Raw genomic sequence first — 24,845 nt, 5'->3', positions numbered from 1 at the left:
GTATTTTTCCCACCTTAAGTAGTGGAGAAATTCACCATATTTTTTGCCAAGTCCAAGGACTGGCTTTTCAAGGCATATCTCTCTCATTTCCACATCCAGTTGTGTATTTATGGTGCTCAGACCACTTTCCTAAGTAAATCAGATCTATGTGAGCATTATGACTGTCTGTCCCTCCTCAAGTCATGTTTGACAAGAAATGATCCACTTAACTCTGTAATTTACTGTTGTCAGAGAAGAGTTTCAGAAGCCGCATCTGTTCCTGAGATTGCCTAACAATTTCCATTGCAAGATTGTTTCCAGTTGCTTGAAATGTTGCTATATTTGACCTGTTTAGATTAAATGCATGCTAGTCACTTGGAGTCAGTACACAGTAGCTCTGAGAGTAGGTTTTGAGAGTCAGATCATGATGAGTGTGCCACTACTTTGCAGTAGTATTATTAGTTTAACAATCAGGGCAGTGTATTCTTGAGAAGAGGGGCTGTAGCCAAAAATCTTGATTTACTGTTCCTTAGATATACCACAATTTCATAACATTGCATGGGTGTTAATGTGAAACTTGAGGTTCATGTGAGCTCGATGTGGTGCAATGGGAATACAGCTGCTGAAGCTTCTACAAACCCAGCTCCATTGATCGTGTTCCAGTGGCTCATACAGCCCTCCCACACACCAGAGCCACAAGACCCCAGATGCTTCTTCAAGACTCCTGCAAGACTTCCCTTCCAGGAAGTCTACTTCTTGTATACTTATATATTTGTAAACAGTTCTTGAGGAACTGAAACAGGAATGTTGTGCCCTGCCTTGACAGTGCCTCTTCTCCCAGGCAGGCACAGGAGCCTATCCTGATTGAAATGGCCATGGGAGAGCAGCTGGCTACTTGGGGCAAGGTGTCTGTCTGGGCAGAGGGCTTAGGGTTTAACACTGATGAGGAGGAGAAAGACACTGGAAAAACCAGAGCCAGAATAAAATTAAACATGACAGAAGTCTGCTGCTGTCAATAACCAAGTCAAGGGAAAAGCACAGAGAGGGTGGGGAGAGAAATGACCATTAGTGAGAGATGGAGTATAGAGGGGAAAGAGAGACTGCTTGGAATAACAGGTAGGGAAAGACATGAAAATAAATTTTCATTGGAAGGATCAATAGGTGCCATGGAGCCAGTAGGGGAAAAAAAGCCAGGAATAGGTGAATGACAAACCAGAGAGGCAGAGAAACTGAAATTCAGTGGACATTGGAGGAGGGAAAGGAATAGTGTGCTTGAAATCGTGTCACCTTTTCAATGTGAAGATTACTGAAAAAATAAATAATAGAATCATTAGGGCTGGAAAAAGCCTCTAGGAACATGGGGTCCATCCATAAACCCAGCACTGCCAGGTCCACTGCTAAACCATGTCTCTAAACATCACATCCACACATTCTCCTAACACTCCCAGGGATGGTGATCCCACCATTTCTCTGGGCAGCCTGTTGGATCACTCTTTCAGAAAAATTTCTCCTAATTTCCAGCCTAAACCTTGGCAGCTTGAGGCTGTCTTCTCTTGTCCCGTGCGAGGTCAGACCCATTTCTGGGGCACCGGTGGCTCCGTTCCCCACCCGCTGCCCGAAGCGGGGCAGCTGCAGCTCCTGGCCCCGCTCCGTGCCGGTCTCTGCTGCCGCCTCTCGGTGCCGCCAGGACGGGCCGTCAGCCCGGGAGAACCGGCGGGCTCTCCTGCCGCGGGAATGTCGCCACGGCCGTCCACAGTCAAGTGGATTTGGAGCTGAGAGAACTGGGGTTGCCCAGCTTGAAGAAGAGAAGGGTCCTTCCTCACCAAGCACCTTCCAGAGTCTAAAGGGGGGACAAGAGAGCTGGAAGGGGACTGCTTGCGAGGGCAAGTAGTGATGGGACAAGGTCGAATGGCTTTAACCTGGAGAAAAGTAGGTTTAGAATGGATATTAGGAGAAAATTCTTTACTGTGGGGGTGGTGAGGCACTGGCACAGGTTGCCCAGAGAAGCTGTGGGTGCCCCATCCCTGGCAGTGTTCGAGGCCAGGCTGGATGGGGCTCTGAGCCACTCTGTGGTCCAGTGGAAGATGTCCCTGCCTATAGCAACGAGGTTGGAACTAGATGACCTTTAAGGTTCTCTCCAACCCAACCCATTCCATAATTCAGTGAAAGTAAGCCTAAGTGTTTAGGAATGTTTTACTGTAATGGATGAACACCCAGGGGTGTAGGAGGAGGAAGTCAGAAGGCAGCAGGCACCTCATCTCAGTGTGGCACAGTGCACTGAGCAGAGTGTTCCCATGTCCCAGGTTGTACTGGGAGATGGTGGAAGCTTTGCAATGAGACTCAGTGATAGAGGGAATAAAAGAGGGGAACAGGCTCTGGTGAATATCCCCCTGGCACTGTTTGCAGAGGTGGAAATCAGCTAATTGTATTGAATGTTCTGAGCCAGAACACACCTGCACTGCCAAGTTTCCCTGGGGTTTATCAAAGGCCCCCAGTTTAATGACTGACAACAAAACTGGCCTGGATCACAAGAGGGAGGTGGGAATTGCAGCGTGCAAGAAACCCACAGAACCCTGTCATTGGCAGAATGGGAAACAGGCAAATTGCTGCCAGGGTCTTGGTAAATTGATGATATTTTACTTCTTACTTCTGTATCCTTGATTCCCTGCTACTTCTATTCCCTTGGTTCACTTAGTAAATGTTGTTTTCTCTTTTGATGTTTCTGCCCTTTTTTTTTTTAATGCACTGGCTCAGTGTTTCCAGATGGAGATGTGTGTGGCTTTTCTTAAGAACTTGGGAAAAACCTTTTTTCCCAACTTCCTGGGGGAAGACAAGCCAGTCAAGCCTGTTTTAAATGGTAATTTTATGAAACCTGGAACACTACTGTGCTTCACAACATCTGGCAGAAAGGTTACAGCTATGCAGCTCTGAGTCATTATAAGAAAAGGATTATCTTGTGCAATTTGGGAAAAGTAGTATGTGGTCATGTAATTTAGGAATTTAAGAGAATGTGTGTGCCTCTGAGCAGAATTATATTACATTGGTGAATTTAATGTTATCACTTATTAACCTTAATGGCATTATTTTACCTCTTTTAAATTGTTATGTGGCATAGCTGTAGGGAATTGTGAAATATATTACCTAACTGTTTCATCTTAAGAGCTGAAAAAACAATACAGATTTAAGACAATGCAATAAAGTGTTGTATATATATTCAGTGTAAATATGTATCAATATTACCCATCTTCTGCATAAGTAGTTAGCATTATGCAGATATGCAGTGACCAGATAAAATGCAGCTACTTCTTCATTTAACTATCTTCAGCATTTTTTTCTTAATTAATAGAAATTAATTGATTAATAATACATATTTCTTAATTAATTTCTAAATAATTATTAATATTCATAGGCATATTCATCTGCCACTGCTACAGATGAGTTGAGTCAGATTTATATGAGAATAAAGAATTTCTTTGTGATAAAATGACATGCATAATATATCAGTTCACACTCATTTTATTTCCACCATGCCTATTTTCAAATATGATTGTGGCTTGAAGAGTCACTGACAGGGTTTTTACATTGCACAGCTCAGAGGAGAAAACATCTCCCTGTGATTTATTGTGTATCTTTCATCACTGTTTTCCTGTTCTCAAAATTCCAGTTCAAAACATCAAGCTGTGCTCCCAAGAGACATCAGAAGTGAGATGACACTCTGTTTTCTTTCTCTTTCCATTCTCATTTTGACAAAGAAAACAGACTAGGCATGTTCTTCAAGCAAAGCCTTTATCCTGACTACAATGAAGTCAGTTATGATTCATCTGGAGGTGTTTCTCTCCCTTGACAATATAAAGGACTATTTCAGACAGGCTGTGCTAATGCACTTTGCCTATGGCCTGTTGAAACGTGAAGCACTTTTTTTCCTGTCTAGAACAAGCTCTGGAGTGTGCTGTGCTGGTTGTAAAGGGTAGAAGCTGTAATGGAATTTTAGATTTTCATTTATAGTCCAGTCCCAGTGCAGCTGGTTTGTGAGGAAGAGGGGGTTTCTAGAGTATTAGTGACAGATATTTTAACTTTTATTTTAATATTGGCTTGTGGGCACTGGCCAGGCAAAGGGTCCTATCTGATGTAAGTCTCTGAACTCCTTTCTGCAAGGGTGTTGGATCTAAATTGCTGCAGGGCTAAGTCTGATGAACATCAACATGATGAACATATTCTTTCTTACATGAAGCTCACTTGGTAAATAAAAATGTAGTTATGTGTTCATAGTCCTTAATGTGCCCCCATACTGAACCCAGCAAAACCATGCACTCCTACTCCTGCTGGTAGCTTCAGAAGAGGCACAACATTGAGCAGGCCACTATTTTTTCTTTTATTTTTCCCCTAAAAAAGGATCTCTGAAGCATCAGTTGAGGAGCAGTAGCAGCAGCTCTGTGGCTGTCAGGTTGCAGTAAGACTGAAATTCCACCAATGTGATCTCTGGACATGATGATCAAACAGAGTTTTGTAGGTAGAAGCATTGGACTCTCCCTTTTCTATGCCCTTTGGATGTTGTTCCCAACTTTAAAAAGGGAGGGAACGAAAAGGAGAGGGGAGGCAGCCGAAAACTCTATTCCCCTCCCTTTTCCCCAAAGTCATCTGATTTCCCGAAAATAAAACTAGGCGGATGCGCTCCCCACGGCAACTTCAGCCAACAAGATTGTGCAACTTTTCTGGAAATTCCCCTTCCTGCCTAGAGCTTTCAAAGCCAGCATCTCACGCTAGAGGGAAGGCTGGGAAGCCGCATCCCACAGATAGAGGGTGCTGCGAAATTGCGAATTAAAGCTCCCTTACCCTGAACTCAGCTTTGGTGCGTTTGGAGGAGGGTGTGCACAGGAAGAAAAAAAGAGAGAAAGAAAGGCGAAGGAAAGAGACAAGAAAACCAGACGTGAACTATGGAGAGAAGGTAAACATTGCAGGCATTAGAAATGAGAAAGGAGGATATCCCCCAGTGTCGTTGTCTTGACGGCTAGAAAAGTCAGGACAAGGTTCTTCCCAAGCCCAGGATCTTAGCATGATTTAGGTGCTGGGAAAATGGATTGGGTACTTCTGGGGGACGTGTTCTCTGTCTTAATTTCCTGTGCACCAGCATGGTGTGTGCATTCAGTGATGGTCATAAGGGGAGAGTGTGAGCACTGGTCAGTACCAGGACGGATTTTGTCCTTATGGATCTTAGTCTCCCTTCTTGATGCTTGGGTTTGCTCTGTGCAGGAAGAGACAGAGATATAAACTTGCTTTTCAAGCAAAACCTTGAGCTAGTCTCCCCAAGGTGGGGTTTTAGGGTCTTCAACCTGCTTAGATGTGCAGACATAACAGGCAACATTAACCAATCACAGTTTTTTTCTTCCAGAGCATAACTCTGAAGTCCAGTTCTTGAAGGTTTTCAGAAAGGAAGAACTACTTTGTCCAGATGTGGTGAGTTATTAAATTGCAAGGTTTATTAACAATTGCATTCTAGAAATCATGTGTTTTCTCTGTAAGGCTCAACTGATTTTCAAATTGGAATGTATCTATAACCCAAATAACCTCCAAAACAAGAACCACTTTTGATCCCTGTGTTCAGCTCCTGCAGACTTACCGGCTCTTACAGAGACTGAGACAAGCAGAGAGCACAATTGAGGTTGTATTCCTGTGTCAAGAGCTACAGGAGAAAGACAAGGCCCACACAGCCACAGCACTGCCCTTTGAAATGCTGGAGCCAGGAGCTCTGCTGCATGCCGTGTGCAGCCAGAACGCCCTGCTTGTTCACAGGGGCTGTGCACATATGAAAATGGAAAACACTACTGCAATGTCACCTTCCTTTCTCTTTCCTCAGGTCCCTGATCTTCTTCTGTCTCCCTCTCTGGGCTGATGCAGCCTCTATGTATGGAGAGATCTTGTCACCCAATTATCCTCAGGGGTATCCCAATGACGTGAACGAAACTTGGCAAATCCAGGTCCCTTCGGGATATGGTATTCACCTTTATTTCACACATCTGGACCTTGAACCATCACAGGACTGCGAATATGACTTTGTGAAGGTACTGTCCATGTGCTTGAGTGACAAAAAGACAAGAAGGCAGGTTAGAGCACAGAACAGCAAAGCTGTGCACAAAGCTCAGAGCTGGGAATGGAGTTATGCACAGCCTTCCTGTTCTGAGCTCCAAGAAGCCCAAATGACTGGGTGTATCTCCACTAGCAGTCATGAAATCCATTCAGGTTTGCTTTATAGATACATGAGTGTTGTCTGAGTGTCCCATTTATGTCCCCCATCCCATGTTTCTCCATATTCTTAGGAAAAGTCTTCTCAGCCATCACTGACACATCTGTATTGCAAGGTATATTCCTAGCCACTGAAGTGTAGGTGTAAAAAGACCATTTTTTTAGGGCAATAATTGTCTGTGCCTGAAATTATTTGGAATTAATCAGTGAGTGGCAATACATGATTTATTGAGAACAGAAATTGATTGGAAAGGATGGAGGTTAAAAAACAATCCGTCTATGTAGGATAGTGGCCACTCAGATAAAGTCTTATGGTCCCTGGCACCACAGTTTTTTTTATGAACTATGCACCACAGATTTCCCAAAACTAGCTCTGATCTATGTTGTCCCACAAGGCACAAAAGATCAAGCACTTCCACACAGACAGAAACAAGATCATCCTATTCTGCCATAGCTCTGTGTGAAAAGAGGCAGTAAGGTCAAGGCCAGCACTAGGACACCTTTCAGGAGGACCAAGGTGGGGCAGAAGAATGAGTGTGCTCTGTAACAACCTGTGTCCTTTTGCGACAAACCAATGAGCTGTTAGGCTGCTCTGTGGACTGTCATGGTTGGTTTTGCTGCTTTGAAATACAGTGTTTTGGTGGCTTTTTTGTACAAGTGGGCCTGAAGAAAGGATGTTAACAGCAAACAGTGTGGATTAATTTGTATCTGAGAAATTAAGATGTATTCCACTGGGAAGACAGTAGGAGGGAGCACTCTTCATGTATCTTATGAATATCATGAAACTGGCTGTCCAGGGGCTCCATTCAGCTGCACCTGAGCACCTAAGAGCTGAAAGGCTGAAGTGTTGGCAATTCCGCATGTAGTGAGGTGAGATGTCTCTGAATTCTTCTACAGATCCTGTCTGGTGTCTATGTTGAAGGCGTGCTTTGTGGGCAGAAGAAACCTCGTACCCCTGGCTCCCGGATTGTGGAGGAATTTCGCGTCCCTTACAACACCCTCACTATGAGATTCCAATCAGACTTTTCCAATGAGGAGCGTTTCACTGGTTTTGCTGCCTACTACATTGCTGTGGGTAAGGTTAAAACAGCCTCTCTGAATAGCTGTAGATTCCAGGCTGGGAGGAAAGATGACAAGAAGAGTTTTTCTGAAATGCCTTATTTAAAGAAATGCCTTATTTAAAGAGATTCCAGCAGACAGAACTGCATTCCAGTGTGGCCAGTATAACTACTGTCTTAGAGATACCTTTTCCTTGTTGTCCACTAGTGTTTGCTTCTTTCTCCTGCCCTCAGGGGCCTCTCCTAATTTGGCTGATTCATCTTTTCACACTTGCAGACTTGGATGAGTGCATGGATTTTGTGGATGAACCCTGCAGTCATTACTGTAATAATTATATTGGAGGTTACTTCTGCAGCTGTCCACCAGATTATTTTCTCTATGAAGACAACAAAACTTGTGGAGGTAAGAGATGAGGTCTGATCAATAGCAAGAATTAATTTAGGGCAAGTGAGATATTGCACTTGGAAGGCTTTATCAATCTTCTCAGCCATTTGTGACAGGTATACATGATGGGTAAAAAACCCATCCCAGTGCAAATCTGAACTGCAGTAGACAGAGGTTTGGGGAATTTCTGTTAGCATACTCTTAACAATTTCATTTTTATTTCTGTGTCAAGAGAATTAAGAAACTACTGAACAACATTCTTTAAAGACTATGATGGAAACCCTTCTTAGCATACTGGTATCTGTGGATCTTTAAATCTCTGACAAAACAAGGAAGTTCCCTAAGGACACAAAAATCACCAAGGGCCTGCTTGGCTTGAACCAAAAGTTTGCAAGGTCACAAATTGTGCACGTTGAAAGGAGTATAATATGAGGAAAGGAAGCCTAAATCTCAGGTGGAGGGTAAAAAGGAGTTAAAGTCCCTGGCTAACTGGATAGACACAGGCCCTGGTTTCAGTTTTTTGGGAAGATACAATGTTGTGACGTAGTTGTTGCAGGATCTGGGCAGACTGGGAATGTGCTGGAAGAGGGAGAGCTTATCAGGCGCACACATGGGCCATTTCCTTTCCCAATCCTACTTGTGTTCCTCCCTTAATCCCAGTGAACTGCAGTGGAAATGTCTTCACTGAGCCAACAGGGGAGATTTCCAGCCCCAACTATCCCAACCAGTATCCAGAGAACTCTCGGTGTGACTACAGAGTGGCTCTGAGCCCGGGCTACTTTGTGGTGCTGACCTTCCACAGCGGGGACTTCGACGTGGAACCAGCCAGCCCCAACGGGACCTGCCACGACAGCCTAACAGTAGGTGTGCAGCTTAGGGAGCTTAGGAGTCAGGGTGCTCTGAATCTCCCATCAATCTTCTCATATTTAGAAGACTTTGGGACTGCTTAACTTTATTTTCAATTATGTTGTCTTTTGGAGTTTGTGGGAATACATTAGGATATGTATGCATTGAGTGTGTATTTTAATAGCTCTCTCAATACATTTGGCATTTTTCCTTTATTCTTGTTTGGTGTTTTCCCAGATTGTCTCTGGAAAACAGCGTTTTGGTCCCTATTGTGGCAGCAAATTCCCAGGTCCTCCTGAAATCAAAACCAGGAACAACATTCTTGACATAATCTTCCAGACAGACCACGGCACACAACACAAAGGCTGGAAAATACGCTACTATGGGGACCGTGAGTAAACACTCGGGAACGTGTTCACTCTGAGTTAGGGACAGGGTTTGTCCCAGGTCACATTCATGGCACAACAGCATGTTAACATGTTCACAGCTGCTGGTATTGAGTAAGGGTATGCTTGCTTATTAGTGGGGAAAAAAATCACTGAGGAGGAAGAAGTTGGGAGCTGGAAGGAGAGTAAATCTTGAACCAGTTCATCACTCATTTCCACCTATCTTTTCAAAGCTGTAACCTGTCCCATGAGTGTCATCTCCAACTCTGTTCTTGAGCCAAAGAAGGACAAGTATATCTTAAGGGACACTGTGAAGGTGACCTGTGTGGAAGGCTATGAAATTGTGAGGGTAAGTGAAATAAAAAACTGTATGTCCCGTCTGGCCTGCTCATTAACATCTAGGCCATTCCAATCAGGGGTCCTGAGTAACTTTGGGAACCCAAACTTTTCAACACAACAGTAGTAAGAGGAAACCTCTTACTACCAGTGCAGTATTTTGGGGCCCCTCCACTGGAGCACCGGTATCAGATGTATTTCATGTCCAGAGACTAACATGGATCATGTGTTTTTCTTCCTAGCAACGAGATAGTATCACAAGTTTTGTCTCCAGCTGTCAGGAAAATGGTGAATGGACCAACTCCCATTTGAGCTGTGTTCGTAAGTGACCTGTGTCTGTATTGTGGGAAGGGAATTGGAATGGAGTGTTCAGGCTCTAGAGCCACTATATCTCCAGATTAGAAGCATGCTGAAGTACCGGGATGTGAGCATGCTGAAGGGACAGAGAAAGTGAGCCCCCATGACTGTACAGGGATTAGGGAAGCTGAGTGGTTCCCTGTCATACAAAATAATCATATTGTTGAGTGAGGGTGCCCCTTTGATTGTGTTTGATTCTTTTTGTTTCTTCTCTGCAGCTGTGAACTGTGGTGATCCCCCTCCTGTTGACAATGCCCAAGCCTTGTACATCTCCACACTCCGCGAGCCTCTGTACACGGCTGCTGTCCGCTATCAGTGTGAGGCACCCTACTACACCCTGGAAAACAAAGAGCATGGTGAGCACTGCCTCTGCCACACCATCATATTCCTTTGGTTAAAGGCCTGAGAAATGATTCTGGCACTGTTACAGGGCTGGGATTTTATGCTATCAGGTCAAGACTGGTATGGGATTGCAGACAGCTGTTTTGTGTTTCCTCCGTGTTTAACACACTCTAACAATGTTAGATGGGCTGTTGACCTTAAATGCATCTCTCTCCATTTGCCTTGTGAGTGAACCATGCAGATTTTTGTCACATTTAGCACAGAGTTCTGGTGGAAAAGTAAAGGACTCAAGAAATTTGTTAGATGAGGTTTCTCCCCAAAAGGGATAGAAGCACCATGGTAGGGAGATAACAGCAATGTTTACCAAGCTGTGCTTGCTGTGGAAATAAGAAGGTTGATATATTGTATACAGTAGTGTTATTTACCCTGTGCTCGTCTTGATTGTGTCCTTATGGAACTCTTTTTTCTCTCATGTTTTCCAAGTGATATATCATTGCTCAGCCAGTGGAGAATGGGTCAATGAAGAGATGGGAACAAAGCTACCAAAATGTGTCCCAGGTACTACCAATGCAGCATATGAAGAACACTGCTTCTTTCATCTCTGTATTTTTCTTTTCTTGACTTCCACCTGATAGGGAGAATTTTAAAACCTGTGTACTGTTCAGTTCACTCTCGTAGAGGAGGCAGCATGACTTGGCATGATGCCTGTTCACTCCTTCAAAGCCCCAGTTCCTCACTGGCAAAGTACAAGATTCAGGTGGAGGAGATTCAACTCTCTTGAAAGTTCAGTCACAGCTTAGACAGTGATTTGGATTATATAAGTACACAGGCACACTGAAGGATAAAGCTCAGGGTATTTACTACCCAAGAGGAGGCTACAAAGAATATGAAGCCAAATTCTTCTCAGTGGGACACAGAAATAAAAGGCAATGATAGGCTCAAGTTGCAACAAAGGAAATTCTGATTGTATCTAAGGAAAAATGGTCCCCCAGAGCACTGGAACTGCTGTCCATAGAGTCTGGCTAATCACCACCCTGGGAGATGAGCAGACGTTACCTGTCAAACCCCCTGAGTAACCTGGCTTTGGCATTAGGAGGGCAGGGAGCAAGGCAGTTAGGGAGGAACAGGTTGAATTAAAGGCACTAAGAAGTACCTTCCAGCCTAAATCTTCCTACCATTATGTGAAATTCTTTAACCAATTCTGCTTCATGCAAATTAGAAGCCATCTGCTGGCTATAGTTCTTTAATCTCTGATTTTCTGACTAAGGATTCAATGCAAACAAGGCAATGTGGTAAGAAATCAGTTTCCTAGCTATGTCAGAATAAATAATCAGTTTCCTGTTTATGTCCTTATTATCAACATTCTGCAAAATGTTACTGAACATTTTGCTCAAAAGCATGGAGCATCTCTGCACCCAGAAGACTCACAGATAAGATCTCCCAGTGCTTAAGATTTTACATACTTATATGTAATGAAGAGGCAAAATGGTAAAACATCAGTGACAAACCTGAACTCTTAACCTGAGAGTATCTGGAGTTCACAAAAAAAAAAAAAAAAAACAACCAAAACCAAAACAAAACCCAAAAAAACCCTCAGGAGCAGTGTCATATTTCTAAGAAATCAAACAAGTATTTTTTTCAAAGACGATCCCTTCATCTAAAGAGCATAATTCAGCAAAGGAAAAATGCCAACTAGAAGGCAATTACATTGTGAGCTTTGACATCCTTAACACAGTCAGGGTGACAACTGCTTTCCAGAAAACTGAATTCAAGAACAAGCATTTTAAATCTAAATTGAGTGTTGATAGTAATTTTTTTAGATTTTTCTTTGATTTCTCTGTAAATCCTAATTGGAAGCTCTGTGGTGTAAAATATAAACATGGTTACTCAGATTCAAAAATTATTTAAAGGACACAGGAAGGAGGGGACTGTGGGCTTTTTAGCAGTATCAAAGAACCCCCTGTTTGTAACTGCTAATTCTCTCATCTTGTCTTTCTCCCATCTTTCTTTCTTTCTTCTCTTTCTAGTCTGTGGGGTGCCTAGTAATCCCATCCAAGACACAGGGAGGATTTTTGGAGGCACCCGTGCAGAAAAGGGCAACTTCCCCTGGCAAGTGTATTTCAATGACCCCAGAGCAAGTGGAGTGCTCATCTCTGACAGATGGGTGATGACTGCAGCTCACGTGCTGGAGGGATATGACAAGCCCACCATGTACGCTGGGGTCATCAATGTTCGTAGAGAATCCCTGAAGTGGGATGCCGAAAAGCTTGTCCCAGAAGCTTCTTTCATCCATCCTGATTGGAAGGAGGAGCCCACAGAAACCAGGATTGATTTTGATAATGATATTGCACTACTGAAGCTGAAGGATCCCGTGAAGATGGGTCCAAACATCTCACCCATCTGTCTTCCTGGTAAATCACCTGAATATGAGCTGCAGGAAGGGACTCTGGGCTACATTGCTGGATGGGGCCGGAGAGAGAAAGGAAGACTCCCTGGTGATCTTTGGAAGGCCCAGATTCCCGTGGTGAACATGGACAAGTGCCGGTCTGTGAAACCAGACGACTCTGACGATTCCACCGTTTACATATTCACCGACAATATGATCTGTGCTGGTGGAGGCAAGGACAGCTGCCAGGGGGATAGTGGGGGGGCCTATGCCATCCAGGATCCCCTGAACTCCACCCGGTACTATGTTGCAGGGCTCATCTCCTGGGGGCCAAAATGTGGCACCTTTGGTCTTTACACCAAGGTGGTGCATTACTTGGACTGGATCAGAGAGACCATGAGCCAGCACGAGGATGAGGAAGCTGGGCAGAAATAGCTGCTTCTCCTTTCAGCACTGTCACCCTTTCTAAATGCAATGGCTGCATGTTTCAGCTGTCTATGACCCTCTTCACTCTGTGCATATAATGAGCAATATATAACACATTATAACTCATTGTATCTATGCTGAGTTGAGAGTCGGGAATGTGGATCTGTTTCTCCCACTGTCATCATGTCTGGGAAGGGAAATTCCCTTTCTTCCACTCATAGTAGCATAAAAGGAAGACATAATTCTAAATAAAGAGACGACTTCTGCTTCAATTTTTTTCTATTCTATTTTTTCCCACTTGGAGAAGACCTAGCTGTGCCCCTTTGAAACCAGACAGGGAGGTTTCCATGAAGAAAAGAGTGAATAATTGTTGGTTCCCAGAGAAGGCTCAGAGCCTGGTTTCTGATTTATGTATTTCCTGACCTGTTGAGAATATCTAACAGCATTAAAGAATGTCCAAACTGCCTTTTGTGCAATGTGCTATTGTGTCTGTAATGCCTTTTTTCTTCTCAGTCTAGACCTAGTTCTCCTTGAAACTCCCTAAATCAAGTGTCTAATAGTATTCTGACCCTGCCAGCTTTCATCAAGCTGGAACTTGTAGTACCTCACCTCTCTACCAGAGTCTTTATAAAGTCCTTCTGAGATGGTTTCATCTCACTGATCAACCATTGCCAGCAATGAGGACTTCAGACTTCTGAATTAAGCTGAAGAGAAGAGACATCTTCAAAAGAATTTTATTCACCTGTCCTCAGGCTTTACTTTTTTCAAATTTTATTGAGTTAGAAAAGAAATAAAGTTTGATTTTTCTCCCAAAACACTACCTTCTCTTGGTTTAGGGAAGGAATATTACCTGACTTGTGTAGAGATATTTTCTGCTCCAGAAGGTCCTATATCACTCACAGCCTTCCTTCCACTGAGATGATCAGGGAAATGGTAGAGATGGCATATACTGAAAGACTGAGTTTGTTCAGCTTGAAGAGGAGGAAGCTAATGCTGTGTTCAGATATCTACATATCCAGTTGGGCTTTTCCCTAGCATGTGGGTCAGCACTGGAGCAAGTGTCACAACAGATTGTCCCTAGATCTCTTGATAACTTTCCCTGAAACTCTGAAGTTAGCCCCAGTGACAGCAGTAGATTGGATAGAAACATCTTCTTCCAGCCTAAGTTTTTACAGGAGTTTAAGAAATGGTGAGGAGGATGTGTACAGCTCCTGGGATATTTCATATGGAATCCTGCACTCAGCTCTAGGACCTTCAGTTCTGTGTAACACGCAAAACATTATTGGATAGTTGGACTAGTAAACAAGGATCTTCTATCTTGTTTCTCTCAGTGACTCATAAGAACATGGTAGGTTATTTTGCAGTAGAAAAACTAGTCAAGAAGGCAGCTCCAGTGAATACCCACAACACAAGAGAGGTCACTTTTTCTCTGAGTCAGCATCATTTTAGAGCTGCTGTCCTGCAGTTAAAGCTTTATTTCATATAGTTAAAAAAAATAAAATCCATCCTCAACTTCTGATCAGTAAAGTTTCCTGAGCTCCCTTCTCCATGAGATTGGTTGTTGCCTTCCCTGTTTTTGGAATGTGGCATCACACAGTCAAGTTTTTTTTGCCTCCCTTGAAGCCACCTGGGGATTCAAACTGGGTAATTTAATTATAGTTTTGGGAAAGATAAGTAGTTGTCACAGGCCATTGCAGAACTGGAAACACTTTAGTGGTGGGTAAAGCAATCCCTATATAAAGTCCATAAGTTACTTTCAGTGGTGAGAAATATTAAGTTGTTAAAAACACAGACAAAAATCCCATAACCTGGTTTATCCAGCAAGTATTTTAATATTCATAGAATCTCACTGATGCCAATGGGCTTATGCACACTGTACTCAGCAGAAACCACCCCATCCTTCAAGGAAGTCTTTTCCCTGCAACCTTCCCACAAAAGAGAGTACAAAAGTAGACTGTAGCAGTCTCATGATATCATCAACATTTCAAACCACAACATGTTTGCTGTTATGAGATTCCCTGATACGATTAAGGCTTCATCTGGTTATAACATTTGTGTGAACCAGAACATCCACAAAGGCATCCCCCAAGCTGCCAATGGTACAATAAAACAGCATGGTGGCTTTCAAAAGTGCTCATGATGAAGGTTACATGCTTGGTGTGTTTGAAAAGCCTTTGGGACATCATCAAAAGCTTTGGCTATGATTTGCTGTGTCTGGAAATTGATATGCTAATGGTGCCTCAGTTAGTAGGAGAGCAATACCTAGGGCCTGTCCTCCTTTATTATCCCATTGATCCAGTCCACATAGTTGAGAATCTTGGTGTAGAAGCCGTAGCCTGTGGCACAGCCGATTCCCCAGGAAACTATGCCCGTAGCCACCCAGCGACCGCTTTCCCTGTCCAACACTGTGAAGACGCTCCCACTATCCCCCTGGCAGGTATCCTGCTTGCCTTCGAGGAAACCAGCACAGAACATGTTCTCAGAGAAAACCATAGGGATGCCTTTCTTATTACTGTCTAGCCAGCTCTGACACTTCTCTCGAGCAACTGCTGGTAGGCTCACGTACTTCAGATCGCTTGAGATGCGGTTTTTATCCACACCAAAGCCGCTCACGTAGCCTATGTGCCCGTGCGTGTAGAACGAAGTGTTGGTAACATCTGGGAGACAGATGGGCAGCAGTGTAGGGCCCAGAGTTACTGGGGTTTTCAGCTCCAGCAGGGCAATGTCCCCGTTGAAGTTGTGCTCATCTTTAGGGTTGAAATCTGGATGGATAAAGATCCTACGTACAGGGTGGTTACCCATCTTATGGAGCTCGTCTACATTTGTGTGGCCAAGGAAAATGTCAGCCTCCTCTGCCAGCTGCTCCAGGCTCACATTATTCCATACTCCTCCCTTGGGGAAGATGGTGTGAGCAGCGGTCAGGATCCAGCGATCGCCCAGGAGCGCACCACCCCCTCGTCCATTGATGCCAGTCAGAGCCTGCCAAGGAAAATTGCCTCTCCTTGCTGATTTGCCACCCAGGATCCTCTGGACTTCAACAACAGGATGGACTGGCTTCCCACACACTGTAGAGAAACACAAGAACATGACATCCTCTGTTGTCCTGGCTTTTCTCTCTCTTTCCTCACCACCACTGCTTGACTTCACTTTAATTTGGCTTTCTGGATAATTTTCCCTTTCCCCTCATGGATACCCTTATCATCACTCCCCTCCCTGCATGTTGTCCCAGTTTTGTACTGATTGTAAGCATGAATCAGAAAATACCAGACAAATTCAGAGTTTTTACTGACCTGGCAAGCAGGATGGAATTCTCTTCTGGCCATCTTGATCTAGCCAGGTTCCCTCAGGAGAACAGGTGAATCTGTCTGTAGGATGAGAAGGAAGGGAATGAGACCCTGGCCTGCAGGCATGGGGTGGGAAAATAGAGTAGAGTAGAGTAGAATAGAATAGAATAGAATAGAATAGAATAGAATAGAATAGAATAGAATAAGTTTTCAAGAGGTTCCTCAGCCTTTCCATCCCAAAGCATTCTTTCCTGGGAAAAGCTGCCTGTGGTAGGGTGTGGAATATTTCTGTCTGTACATCCTGAAGCGCCTCAGTTCCAGGGGAGCAGTAAAGCTCAGGCACTGTAGAAGAAAAGGTTGAAGGGCCATCTGCGTGCAGTCTCATCTTCACCAAGTCCACAGGTGTACAGAACACTGTTTGACCTTACTTACCCCAAAGAAGGGAGAGAGGTAGTAAAAGCATGGATTTTTAGATTCAAGCTTCTGGTGTCAGTAGTTTGCAGATAGTAGGACAAGGTAGTTTGTCCCAGAAATGGGAACCAGATGAGTCAGTTAAAATACATGCTCAGTATCTATTTCTGAGCCTAAGCTGCAGGTCAGCTAAACTCACATATCACCTCTCAACACAAACTCCACTACTCCCAACACTCTTGCTTTTTAAAGAAAGTTTGTGCTGGTGACTAAAAATAATTTTTATACAATTTGTCTTAACACTGAAGTAAATGCTTCTTAGAAAGTGTTTGCTGTTCTCTTTCAAAATTGTCTAAATTTTGATAACTCCACATCAGAATTTGATTGGAGCTGATATTTGCTTGCTCCTGATTTTTCTTCTGATGAGACTGAACTCTGACTCTATATGAAGGAGTTAAACTCACACGCAAGAATAATAAAATTGAACATTAGTACCAACTTAAAGAACTCTTTAGCAGCAGCATGTCACCTCTCTCCAGCATGCAGCACAACCATGTGTCCATGCTGGTAACTGTCTCCAGAAACTGATCCAGATTATTTTTTTTTTTCTTGTGGAGGCTAAATGAGCAGCCAAAGCAAGGAAATCATTAACTCCTTACACTGTTCTTGGAATCAAAGGTCCTGCATCATCAAGTAATGTCTTGGATGTAAAAAGAAGGCATGTGAATGGTTTTGAACAATGACTTAATTTTTCTGAGCAGCTGCATTAAAATAGATTTTTCTGTAAGTATGTTATTTAGCTCTTATCTCTGCAGCTGAACAATATTCCAAAGAGTTAAAGAGCGTTACACTGGAGTGGAGTGTGTATTTATTTATTTGCCTCTGTAGTAACTTGTACTGATGCAGTTAGTTTTATGAATTTTGGTGATTCCCAGACACCATGTCTCAAAGTTCAGTGAAAGAATGAAATCCACTAGAAAATAATGAAATCCACTATTAAAAAAATGAACCATGACTACAGCTGAGAGAACAAGGCCTTCCACAAAAGTTAAGGGGAGCACAGAAGAGGGATGTGATGGGCTTTGGGAATGGAGCAGGGTGGGAATAGGCTGAGACAAGAAGACTCCAGAAGTATGCTGCAGGGTCAGGAAAAGACTGGAGAGTCTTCCCAGGAGGAAAGCATGAGCCCTCAGCTTGGGGAGAAGAGACAGAAGAATTCTAGTTAGAAGAATTCTAACTGGAATGTGAGAGGGCTTTCCAGGCACAGGTTTTGGTGTCTGTGTGGGGCCAAGACTCACCACCACCCGTTCCAGTGACGATGTGATAATAGGGCTCATTGCACTGGTATGAGATCACTGACTGGTATTCGTTGTTTGCAGATTCGTTAACATAGCTGAACACACCATTGGCCAGGGTTTTAGGGTTGCCACAGTTCACAACTACAACAAAGGAAAAAAAGCGAAGATATAAGTCAAAGACAGACTGACTGCAAGTCTGGGCATTGGGGTCATGATGTGAAGGACCAGTTAGGACAGTGGGCAAAGAGAGGTTGTCCCAAAATAGATCCCAGACTGGGATCTTTTGCTTTTGATCATTGCAACATCATAATAAGTTTTGAGTGATATTTTATGCATTTTTGTAAGGGAGGAAAAACATTTGAATTTTTGCAAGCATAAAAATGTGAATCAGTGGTGGACCTCCACAGGTCCTTCCAGAGAGCACATCCATTAGGTTGTCTATGGACAAATTGAGTCAGAGAGGCTGAATTTCCCATGTTCCTGGAGGAGGAAAGCCACAGCAGGGGATGTTATTCCCATTCTCAGATCACTCACTTTCACAGCGGGGCATGGGTTGATGCCATGTGCCATCAGCCTGGCAGACAGCCGTGAAGGACACCAGCTTTTCGTCACCCTACATGGGAGAGAAAAACTCCTGTGGGTTGTACAGAGCCTTTAATTCCTTCCCCACATTAAAATTTTATTCTGCGTGCCCATCTTTTCACTGCTGTCCAATATTTGCCCCTCTGCAGTCTGTTCCAGTTGCTATCTCCTCCTGCCTTCCCTCTATCCCGTATTTGCCACAGGCTACACATTCTTCATGGCAGGCCAAGACACCAGCAGCCAGCAACTATAAAACCATGATGAGTCAGAGATGTTACCCAGCCCTGGCAATAGGATGGCAAGGGAGGCAGGTAGCATCTTCTGCTTTCATCTTCTGATTTCATATCCTTCCTAAGGGGTGTTCTTGTTTACCAATTTTTCCTGGGATCTTTGTCTTTACTCTTCTACCAGGGCTTCATGAAAGAGTAACTGCATAAGGAAGAGAGCTAGGAAAACAGAAACCACTGGAAGAAAGCTGAGAGAAGCAAAGAAGAAACAGAAATTACAAGAGGCTGCCATGAGTGAAATCTTCAAAGAAAATTTAATGGAAAGGTGGAAGACACAAACTGAAGACAAAACAGAATATGGCTGAAGGGAACGGGGAAGGGATCTCACCTTCATCAGGTTATACCCAGTCTTGCAGCTGACAACAAAATAGTCCTGAAATCGATACACAGGCTGCAGGTCTCTGATGACGGTAAACTGATCCCGTGGGACAGGCTGTGGGCATTGTATTCCTGTTAGTGGGACAGATTACATGGGGTTAGCAAACAGTGTCAGCAGGCTGTAGTAGCCTCTGGGGGAGAAACCTCTTACTCTCTGAGGTGTAGTGGATCTTCCAGCCACGGCTGAACCCTGATTCATCAGTGAGGAAGAGTATGTCCACCTCATTGCTGTTGGTTTCAATGATGCCAGGTGGTTCCCTGCCACAGAATTCACCAATCTTTCTCCCTCGTGCTTGGATCTGAGGAGGAAAACGTGTATCACAGGGCAGAAACACACATGCCTCTCTGCCTCAGTATGCCTCTTTCAACCCAGACCAAGCTTACCAGAGTGCCTGTGATGGTGAATAGGGCTGGTGGTCTGACCCACCTTTGCTGATGCCTTCACTGACAGATCAGAACAACAGGCTGACCTACCACAACTCTGCTTCTCCCTTATCTGGGGATCAGAGCCATCAACCCCAAGATTAAATCAAAGGGAAATTAAATTGGAAGGATGGGGTTTCTTTTCTTCACTCACAGGGGGCTATGAGCCAGAGCCTCTGTCCTCAGGACAGTGGTAATTAAATGCACAGGGGCTCAGTCCTTTGTGCCAGGGCATTCTACTTGTACTGATTCCATATTTCTCATCTTAACAGTCGTGTCCCTGTGATTCTTGTCCAGGTCTGGCAGCAGGGTTAGGAGGAGAGTTTGCTTATCTCAGTACCTTGAGCTGGTCATAAGGACAGTGGACTTGCTGGTGATCATCAATCTCAAAGGGCTCCAAAAACTTGAGGGATATAGACAAGCCTTCCTGCAGACGGATGCTGTAGTTACACCGGAGGAACTCGGGATAAGGCTGGGGGTACTCGGGGCTGCTCAGGTACCCAGATGCCTCTGTGAACAGCTCACTGCTGCACTCCACTGGGGAAGAGGAAGAAAGGAGAGGTCACATCGTGGGGCTGTGCCTGCCTTCTGCAGCCCTGTCCTCTGCTTCCTAAGTCACTTCTCCCACCCTTCCTGCATGAAAGGCTCCTCCTCTGGAACCCTCTGATCTCATAAAATTTCTCTTTACCTTTGCAGGAGTGGCGGTCACTCTGAAGCTGGTAGCCAATCCGACAAGAACAGAAGTAGCCACCCACATAGTTGTGACAGAAGTGCTGGCACTGAGGCCTCTCATCGTTCTCAGCAGCATTTTTAGGGTCACATTCATCCAGATCTGAAGACACAGGAAGTGAAGGGGCAAGGGGAGGAAAGTGTTAAACCACCCTGCTCTACACTGACAGCATTTAGGGATCCACATCCTTGCCTAAAGCTTGTCTTCATCTGCCTGGCAAGGAGGGAAATTGGTTGGAGCCACATAGGCTTTTCCTTCTGCATGCCAAGGGTATTTCCTACTCACCCACAGCTTTGTAATATGCCAGGAAGCCCCTGTAGGGAATCACTGTGCCGTTGTCTTCGTTGGAGAAATCAGAGCGAAATTCCAGGTGCATCTTGTTCCCCTTAGATACAAACTCCTTTCTTCCCGGGTGATTGCCTGTGGTTGACCCAAGCCGGCCACAGTATCGGCCCAAGTCCTTCTTGTCTGCTTTGATCTGCCAAAGTTAAGGTGAAATCAGTGTAGCCCCATAAGATTGAGTCTGCTCCACGCATTGATATTACCCAACCATGAGTTGTCAGTGCTTGCTCCTCCCATTTCTATCTTTAACTCCTTTGTGGGAAGCATCAGAGGAGGCCTGGTGGACCAAGAGCTGTTGCAGGTGGTGGCCACTGGATTGCCATCTCCAGGCACCCCCTGGCCCAGGTGTCTATGCACGTACCTTAACATAGTCGTAGAAGCAGGACTCAGATGGCTCCAGGTCAAAGTATTTGAAGGTCAGCTTCACCACATAGCCTTTTGGGACCTGCAGATCCCAGCTGCTGATGTTATTGTTGGGATATGGCTTGGGATAACTGGGGGACCTGATCTCCCCAAAAAGGGGAGAACCTCTTGGGACCGGACTGGAACCGATCACTCCAAAAAAGAGGAAGGCCCATGGGAGACACGGAACATGCCTGTGAACACAATCAATAAACTATGACATTGCATAAAATTAGGTCCTTCAAAATCAGGGGAGACTTCACAACTGACATGTGCACTGTCTAAAGGAATGCAAACACAGGAGGCCCAGTTGCAGGACCAACTCCTGGCTTGGATCACTCAGGAACAAGAAGGGCAGCTGAAATGAAGACACCAGCACTAACAAGGTTCCAGCAAGCCATTGTAGTGGCCTCTACAGAGAAATTAATCAGCCCAGGAAGCAGTGGGAAGGAGCATGAGTGAATACCCTAAGTAAGGTCTGCATGCTCCCAGAAGTTGTGGGGCTGATTCCTATAGAACCAGGAGAAGTTTGGTCCCCCTTGAGCCTGGGCCAGTGGGTTGCTCCGGGTTATCACTAGTTTAGGATCCTTGGGCAGGATCTGAAGATCTCAAGCTCGGTTTGCTGTGGAGCAATCCTGCTAGTGTCTCCTGGACAGCCCTCTACCCAATCATGCCTCCATCTCTGTCCTCCAAAAGTTGGCACCCACTTTTTTTTTTTCCTTTCATTCTTCGCATCTCCCCTCTTGCTCTCTGTGTTCCTCCGAAAGAAGCTCACTGCCCAGAGCAGCAGCTTAACCCCGTTGTCCTATTCTCCTCCCTGGAAGAGTGTAACCCCCACGACCCCCCTCGCTGCCCCAGGGCTGTCCCCGTCCCCAGAGCCCCGACTCACATCTCCGTGCGCTCTCTCCTGCCCGTGCAGCTCCGAGCGGCGGCCGGCGGGGAGCCGGGGGAGGGCGGGACGGGGGAGGAGGAGGAGGAGGAGGGAGCGAGGGAGGCAGCAATGGGGAATAGAAAGCCGGACTGAGAACAGCCTGGCTCCGGACCAGGTCCCGGCGCCGCCTCTGCTGCCCTCTGCTGCCGAGCGCCCCGGCCCCGCTCCGCCAACACGGACCGGGGTGCAGAGCCCAGATACCTCCTCTGGCCCAGGAGACAGGAAAATGATTGCCAGAGAGCCCCCCAAGGGCTTGCTCTGCAATCCAGAAACTGTTTTTGTTCCCATCGAAAATATCCTCCTAGGATGTCCCCTCCCACCCACTCAATCCTCCTGGGCTGTTTTCTGGTCTAGAAAGATGAGAGCACGTATATCCTTCACAAATTAATTCAAACTTTTAAAAATCAAGCTGTTAAAAAGATATGTTTTCTCAATTCTGACCTGCTGAAGAGCACTTCTGAGATTTTTTTTTTTTTTTTTTTTTTGGGGGAACTGGGGTGGTCTTCAAGAAAAGCAAGAAGCCTCAGGCACTTGAGTTAAAGAGATGTTAAGAAAAATGAAAATGTCTACAGAATTAAAGGCATTCCGAGAACAAATCCCTTTTCAAGGACCCCTCTTGATGTTTCTTCTGCAAGCATTTTTAGGAGAACCAAGATAGATAGATAAGGCCCTCTATTTAATGGGGAAATGAGAAAGCACAGCAACTTAAAAAACCCTTTCAGGCTTTTAATAACATAGAGCCCAAGACATATATTTGTGTCCTCAACTTTATGAAGTTTAAAATTTCTTGGCTTTCAGGCTTTGGTGTAAGAGATAAAAGACAATTTTAGTGTTTTTCCTTAGAATTATGAATGGCTTCAGAGAGGTCAGGAACTGTCTTGCATTGAAATCAGAGGAAGTAATTCACAGCCACAATAACATGCTGAATGAAGATGAAAATAGTGTTAAAAAGAATGAAGAAAGCATCTTTGGGATATTCATGGAAGTGAATAGAGAACTAGAGAACCTGCTCATCAAACATCTTTGAATTATTATCCAAAAAAAGATCACACAAACATATAATTAATGCCACTGTAATAACGCCATATGGCCCTACATATCAGATTTAAGATTAAACAGGGGGCATTATCCCAGTACTTCCTGATGTCCAAGTATGTCCTCCAAATGATGAACACACTTGGGCAGACTCACTCCCGTGCTGTGCCATGCTGGAGTGGTTTCTAACTCAGAAACCACGCCTGGAAAATAGCTGAGAAGTCCTGGAAACTGCTCTTGGAGAGATCTGTTATGAGCAGGTCACTGGCGGGAAGTGTCCCTTAGCAAAGCACGGACAGGCAGATGCCCCTGGGGATCATTTGGAAGGAAGTGGATAACTTTGCTGTGTCCTTGACAAGGCACCTTTTATTCGGGGGGATAAAAGGTCTCACTGGGAGAGTCCTGCGATAGTTTCAAGGCACATCTCCCGTGTCTCCATTTCCTTCTCCCGTCCCGACAACATCATCTGGGATAACAGGACAACACAGCTACATCCTCATCCCTGCTCCAGTGCTCCCACTGGTGGCGTTTCCCTTCAGATGCTCTGCACAGTCCTCTTCCTGTTAGGCTGGAGCCATGAAGTACCATGGTACCAGTTTTTCCTTGGAAGGACGTATGTGCTCATCTTTGCTTAGGGGCAGAATTCCTGTAGGACCACATGTAGGACCACAGAATGCCAAAAGTAGCACCTGTTTGCTGCCTGCTGGCCTCAGCTGCATTACAAGTGGCCTGGACAATAAAAACATACAATATCAGAGCAAAGTAAAAAAAAATCTTGTAGATGATCAGCACAGTCAAAGATGCCAACATCCTCTCATGGAGCAAGAACCCTGCCTTGAATACAGGGTCTTGAAGGAGGTCATTGGAAAGAAATCTGTTCTACAAACTTAGGAAGCGTGAAAATATCCCCTGGCATGTGGACTAGATCCTCTTGTCCAGAGAGAAGAAAGAGCTGGATACTTTATCCTCCAGCCTGAATCAAGCAGGACAGAGAAGCACCTCCTACAGCCACACCACCTACCCCACAGCACAGCAGGGCTGCAGACCCGGGCTCACCTATAAACACTGAGGTGCTTTCCCAGGGCACTATAACCTTCAATCCTCTTGGTTTGACTGCCCAAAGTACCCAAAGGCTTGGTTTGAACCTCCTGGGGACACTGCCATTGGGCTTGGCCTTCACACAGTGCTGTCCAGGGGCTCAGCACTCTCAGACAAATCACACCTGCAGCTCTGGCTGATAGGGAGAGGATAATCAAGACCAAAAAAAGGTTAAGGACTCTAGGAGTAGGTCTTTCCCCTGGTATGAGGTGGTGAGTATCATCATCTTGGCAGCCTGTTTCTGTGTCTTCTAGATCAAGGAGTAAAAGCAAGTGTAATACCCTGAGGGGTACACAGTTCTGCAGCACTAGCCACTCACCACTATCACACCTCCTCCCACTTGCATCCTCCCAATATCACAATTTTCCCCTGCTTTACAGTGGCATCCTCACTTCCATAGCCTCCTGTCTCAGCAGTATAGTGCTGTTGGTAAAGTCACCATCTGGCTTAGGCATGACACCTATAGCATGATTATGAAAGAAAAAAAAATGAATTATTAATGCTGGTAGTTACTACCTGAAGCCCTAGAATATGTTGCAGTACTATTCCCTATGATTATCATTAGCATGGACCACATCAAGTGAGAATGATTCTTATTCATGGTTCTGGCACCATCAGATGCTTCCTGAAGAAGAGAGGCTGTCATAAATATATGATGGCTGGCAATGAGTCAGAAGCAATCTACTTGGCCTATCACCTCACAGGCTTACAGGAAAATTATGTGGATGGGTGGCAGGCCAGTGGAAGAGTCTGGCAAAAGTGTCTGCCATCCAACCAGAATGTAGGCTCAGAAGAGGAGAATTTGTACCAGATTGCAGTGCAGGGCCTGGAAGGAGCTGATTAGTTGTTGATCACAGAGTCTGGAGGATACCAGCCTGGACATGGTGAGGTGGGCTGGGTGCT

The 24,845-nt window shown here is 44.9% G+C and overlaps 2 protein-coding genes across 2 annotated transcripts; one reads left to right on the top strand and one right to left on the bottom strand.

Moving 5' to 3' along the window:
• Positions 1 to 4,720: 4,720 nt before the first annotated feature.
• C1S (complement C1s) lies at positions 4,721 to 13,206 on the top strand. The gene is made up of 12 exons (XM_083855168.1): positions 4,721 to 4,924; positions 5,369 to 5,433; positions 5,834 to 6,038; positions 7,117 to 7,294; positions 7,555 to 7,680; positions 8,323 to 8,522; positions 8,746 to 8,899; positions 9,128 to 9,243; positions 9,473 to 9,551; positions 9,806 to 9,943; positions 10,413 to 10,487; positions 11,957 to 13,206. The coding sequence occupies exons 2-12, from the start codon at positions 5,429 to 5,431 to the stop codon at positions 12,748 to 12,750; spliced, it is 2,070 nt and encodes a 689-aa protein (XP_083711294.1). The 5' UTR covers positions 4,721 to 4,924; positions 5,369 to 5,428; the 3' UTR covers positions 12,751 to 13,206.
• Positions 13,207 to 14,532: 1,326 nt separating this feature from the next.
• On the bottom strand, positions 14,533 to 22,098 carry C1R (complement C1r). Its single transcript, XM_083854953.1, has 11 exons — positions 21,768 to 22,098; positions 20,838 to 21,072; positions 20,420 to 20,612; positions 20,093 to 20,236; positions 19,745 to 19,941; positions 19,133 to 19,280; positions 18,932 to 19,053; positions 18,269 to 18,347; positions 17,735 to 17,875; positions 16,032 to 16,106; positions 14,533 to 15,806 (listed from the first exon to the last, which is right to left on the bottom strand). Coding segments are annotated over exons 1-11 (2,139 nt in total). The 5' UTR covers positions 21,770 to 22,098; the 3' UTR covers positions 14,533 to 15,003.
• Between the last annotated feature and the right edge of the window lie 2,747 nt (positions 22,099 to 24,845).

This window comes from Zosterops lateralis (genome assembly GCF_965231275.1).
Source record: "Zosterops lateralis genome assembly, chromosome: 2".
In the NCBI taxonomy this organism is placed as follows: Eukaryota; Metazoa; Chordata; class Aves; order Passeriformes; family Zosteropidae; genus Zosterops; species Zosterops lateralis.
This window is presented reverse-complemented; position numbering and strand designations above follow the sequence as displayed.

Excerpts from the sequence above, each read along its gene's own strand:
- C1S (XM_083855168.1), top strand. Across the intron at positions 7,681-8,322 it reads AGACAACAAAACTTGTGGAG|TGAACTGCAGTGGAAATGTC; the intron begins GTAAGAGATGAG and ends CCTTAATCCCAG. Across the intron at positions 8,900-9,127 it reads AATACGCTACTATGGGGACC|CTGTAACCTGTCCCATGAGT; the intron begins GTGAGTAAACAC and ends ATCTTTTCAAAG.
- C1R (XM_083854953.1), bottom strand. Across the intron at positions 19,942-20,092 it reads TGACCGCCACTCCTGCAAAG|TGGAGTGCAGCAGTGAGCTG; the intron begins GTAAAGAGAAAT and ends CCTCTTCCCCAG. Across the intron at positions 15,807-16,031 it reads AATTCCATCCTGCTTGCCAG|TGTGTGGGAAGCCAGTCCAT; the intron begins GTCAGTAAAAAC and ends GTTTCTCTACAG.